Source organism: Macaca nemestrina, chromosome 12, assembly GCF_043159975.1.
Source record: "Macaca nemestrina isolate mMacNem1 chromosome 12, mMacNem.hap1, whole genome shotgun sequence".
Lineage (NCBI taxonomy): Eukaryota > Metazoa > Chordata > Mammalia > Primates > Cercopithecidae > Macaca > Macaca nemestrina.
The window spans coordinates 10785783-10790167 of NC_092136.1; the positions used below are offsets into that span (position 1 = coordinate 10785783).

The 4385-nt window shown below is 39.5% G+C and overlaps 1 protein-coding gene across 2 annotated transcripts in view; it reads left to right on the plus strand.

The window, feature by feature from the left end:
* The window catches only part of LOC105469489 (atlastin GTPase 3), a 45723-nt gene that overhangs the window by 32300 nt on the left and 9038 nt on the right, over nucleotides 1-4385 (plus strand). For both annotated transcript variants that reach the window (XM_011720534.2, XM_011720536.3), the window contains exon 8: nucleotides 41-179. In XM_011720534.2, the coding sequence (XP_011718836.1) occupies nucleotides 41-179 (139 nt within the window). The remainder of the gene's footprint in view (nucleotides 1-40; nucleotides 180-4385) is intronic.

Consider the following 4385-nt stretch of genomic DNA (forward strand, 5'->3'; position numbering starts at 1 on the left):
GAGGACTTTTGGTTGGTAAAGTGTTGGTCTTCATTGGCAGGTGAAGGAACATCAACATGAAGAAATTCAGAATGTTCGAAATCACATTCACTCATGTTTCTCCGATGTCACCTGCTTTCTCTTACCACATCCAGGACTCCAGGTGGCCACAAGCCCTGACTTTGATGGGAAATTAAAAGGTGTGTTCCAAGTGTTACTTTAAACATGTGATTTGATCTTTGAAATTAAAAATAATGAATCACTTACAAATCAAGTGAATGCTTAAGAAAAATGGTGTGCTGTCTTATAATAGTATTTAAAGTCTAGTTCAAATTTTGCTCCTGACTTAATGCACTCATCAGAATTAGTTTGCCTTGACTTCTCCACCTGTAATGGTGGTGTTCATATCCCTTAGTAGTCTTTCTAAGAGACTCGTTATGGTTCTTGGTTTACAAGAGATACAAATACTAAATAAAGGAAGACTAAACATTAGTCAGCTAATATTAAGTAAAATTAACTTCCCAAGGGAAGGCAGCATGATGCATAGCAGAGCTATTATTTTCATCTTATTTGTGATTATAGCAAAACCTGATGCTGCGTCATGTGCTAATGTCAGGAAGTGCTAACTAAGTGGTAGGTGAGAGGAATTGTAGTTGGGACTCTTGGGCTCCATTATCTTATTTTTGTTCCTTTTTCATTAAGGCCTTGAGTCATTAAATGGCTGGCCCTTGATTTACACATGTGTTAAACTGAGCACTCATTAATAAGCTTATCCGAGTCTCTCAGATTGCTGGTAATGTTTGCAACACTATGCTAGGTACTTTGATACTTATGCTCCCAGTAATTCCATGAAGTTGATGTAATTTCCTTTATCTTATACGTGAGGAAAATGGCAAAAATAGTTAAGGAAAAGGAGGAAGGTTAAGTAACTTGCTCAAATTGCTCTGCTAGTAAGTAAGTGGTGAGGTGCAGATCTGCATCCAAGTTCTTGTTGCTCCAAACCCATACTGGTCTAAAATAGGGGTTCTTCTGTTATATGGAGGAAATCATTTAGAGGATATGTACTGTTTAGTTACTACTAAAAGGTTTTGAAGTGAATGGTTTTCATAGCCTTATATTAAATATAAAGTGCATTATTTTTAACCTATTTGATTTAGTTGATCCAAGAAAATGAATGTTCAACGCAAGATTTTCATTCCAGCTGATCTTAATATTGCAAAGAAACTGAGTTAAAGAGACTTAACCTTTACCTTTTATTTGTCACTTCTCTGATATTTTTACATGGTTGGCAGCTTTCCTGAGGAGACTTCCCTGGCCTGTTTCATGGCAATTGAAAGATCTAAGATTATTGCTTTGGGAGAGAAATCTGCTTGGCAAGCACTGGACCTAGAATCTTTTACCTGAAAAGCAGTTTCAAGGGAGTTTTCAGAGCTGAGTAGGGAGAGAAAGTTGAGTGTGTGTATGTGTGTCTCTAGGTAATATATTGTTTAGGATTATAATGCTCCATTATTAGTTGTACTTTTACCAACCTGAACTCGGATTTGTTCATCACTGATGGGGAATGTGTCCAGTGGAATTCTTAAATGGAGGTGTTAGGAGAGGATGAATTAGAGTGACTCCTAGTGATTATCCTGTATAAACACACACAAATGGCATTCTTCCATAGTTTCAATTTTAATACTCCAATGCATTGCTTTAAAGTTTGTTTTCATTTTTATCATGCTATTCAGGGAGTAGGCAGAGTTTCTTAAAGTTCAGTAGCCCTGGCTTTTTTAGCATCACTATGCCTGGCTAATTTTTTTATTTTTTGTAGAGACAGGAGCTCCCTATGTTGCCCAGGCTGGTCTCGAACTCCTGACCTCAAGTGATCCTCCCACCTCCCACTTCAACTTCTTAAAGTGTTGGGATTACTGGCATGAGCCACCACGCCCAGCCAGTACTTTTTTAAATGGAAAGATTTGAAAAATAAAAATTTGCTTTTTTGCCTAACTTTAAAATGTTAAAAATAGGTTAAAAGCCTGTCCTCTGTGTTTATTTCAGGAACTACAATTATTATGAGGATTGTTCATGAAGAATTCTTACTAGCTCTGCAAAGGTTTATGTACATTTTAGATTTGGAATTTTAGGGAACCTCTTAACCAGGATATTGAAAGGTTTTGAGTGAAGAGTAAATTGGATGCTAAATTGCAAGTAGCAGGTGATTTGTATTTGGCAAGTGCTAGCTTGAGAATCACACACATTTTATTCTAGGAGACCTGTTAGTAGAACTAATGTAGTTTTCAGAATTAAAAAAAAAGATAGACATTATATTTTCTCAGGTATATACTTGTACAGTTCCATGGTTGAGATTCTGCAGTCCTGTTCCATGTAACTTGGAAAAGACAACATTAGCCTGAGGTTGTTAGGGCTAATCCATAAAAATAACTTAAAATGTGCCGGGTGCGGTGGCTCAAGCCTGTAATCCCAGCACTTTGGGAGGCCGAGACGGGTGGATCACGAGGTCAGGAGATCGAGACCATCCTGGCTAACATGATGAAACCCCGTCTCTACTAAAAAATACAAAAAACTAGCCGGGCGAGGTGGCAGGCGCCTGTAGTCCCAGCTACTCGGGAGGCTGAGGCAGGAGAATGGTGTGAACCTGGGAGGCGGAGCTTGCAGTGAGCTGAGATCCGGCCACTGCACTCCAGCCTGGGTGACAGAGCGAGACTCCGTCTCAAAAAAAAAAAAAAAAAAGAACTTAAAATGTAATTTTTGTGGAACATTTAAATTTCATAAGAACTACATTCTGAAACTATTTCTGCAGATGTTCCCCCAGATACTTTAGGAATTATTCCAGTGGTTTTATTTTAGTTTTAAAGATCAACCACTTATTTAGAGGTAGATGCCTGCCAAACATGATCTTAGTTTTGGTATAACTGATACTGAGCTGCTGTTTCTTGCAGTAATTAGCTAGCATAGCTGCTGAGTTTTTGTTGTTGTTGTTTTTGTTTGTTTGTTTGTTTGTTTTTTGAGACAGAGTCTTGTCTGCACTCTGTTGCCCAGGCTGGAGTGCAGTGGTGCAATCTCAGCTCACTGCCACCTCCGCCTCCCGGGCTCAAGCGATTCTTGTGCCACATTCTCCCGAGTAACTGGGATTGCAGGAGTGCACTGCCACACCTGGATAATTTTTGTATTTTTAGTAGAAACGGGATTTCACCATGTTGGCCAGGCTGGTCTTGAACTCCTGGCCTCAAGCAATCTGCCCCCCTTGGCCTCTCAAGGTGCTGGGATTACAGGTGCGAGCCACCACGCTAGGCCTAGAATAGCTGCTCTTTGAGAATACTTTTCATCAGATGCAGGATGACTGTGTTGTCAGCATAAAGAAAATTCTCATCTTCCTATTTACTGTCACAGGGAGACCTAATACAGTAACTACTGAGTTGTTTAGTTAGAAATTACACAGGAGGGTTTATAGGGCACAGTCTTCTTTGACACCATTGAAGATTGAGATTGTTTCTGTTATGAGACAGTTTTTGTCTATTCTGATTTTAAAACTGTTATTTTGGTGTAGGCTTCATAGAAACATGAGTAGCATATAGGGTCTGTACAGATTGTTAAAGTGGCAAGTGTAGCATCTGGATCCTGCTACTACTTCTTGTGTGAGGTATTTTTGAAACACTCAGTCTTTTTTTTTTTTTTTTTTTTTTTTGAGACGGAGTCTCACGCTGTTGCCCAGGCTGGAGTGCAGTGGCGCGATCTCGGCTCACTGCAAGCTCCGCCTCCCTGGTTCCCGCCATTCTCCTGCCTCAGCCTCCTGAGTAGCTGGGACTACAGGCGCCCGCCACCTCGCCCGGCTAGTTTTTTGTATTTTTAGTAGAGACGGGGTTTCACTGTGGTCTCGATCTCCTGACCTTGTGATCCGCCCGCCTCGGCCTCCCAAAGTGCTGGGATTACAGGCTTGAGCCACCGCGCCCGGCCGAAACACTCAGTCTTTCAGTGTGATGGAAATTGAAACCATACAAAAAGGTTTTTTGAATATATAATACATTCACATGTTTAAAATGTTACAAAGGATTAAAAAGTACTCAGTGAAAAGTCTCTCTTCCATTTTTGTAGGCTTTCAGAATTTCTTTAGTATATGAAAGCAAATGTGAATGTGTACAGAAATGGCCTATTATGTATACTTTTATACTTTTTCCCTACAAGGTTATAAAGTACTTTTCCCATGCTTTTCTTAAAATTTTAGTTTTATTTTTCATGTTATAGTCTGTTGGTGGAGTATTGAAGAGTTCTTATTTGATGTGGGCTCCTACCTGCTTTTTTTTTTCAGTGTATAGCTGGGAACCCAAGAAGATGTTAGAAGATTATGTAAATCAGCTTTTCTGTATTTTAATTCTCCTGTGTCTTTGTAGTTGGACCAAGCAATA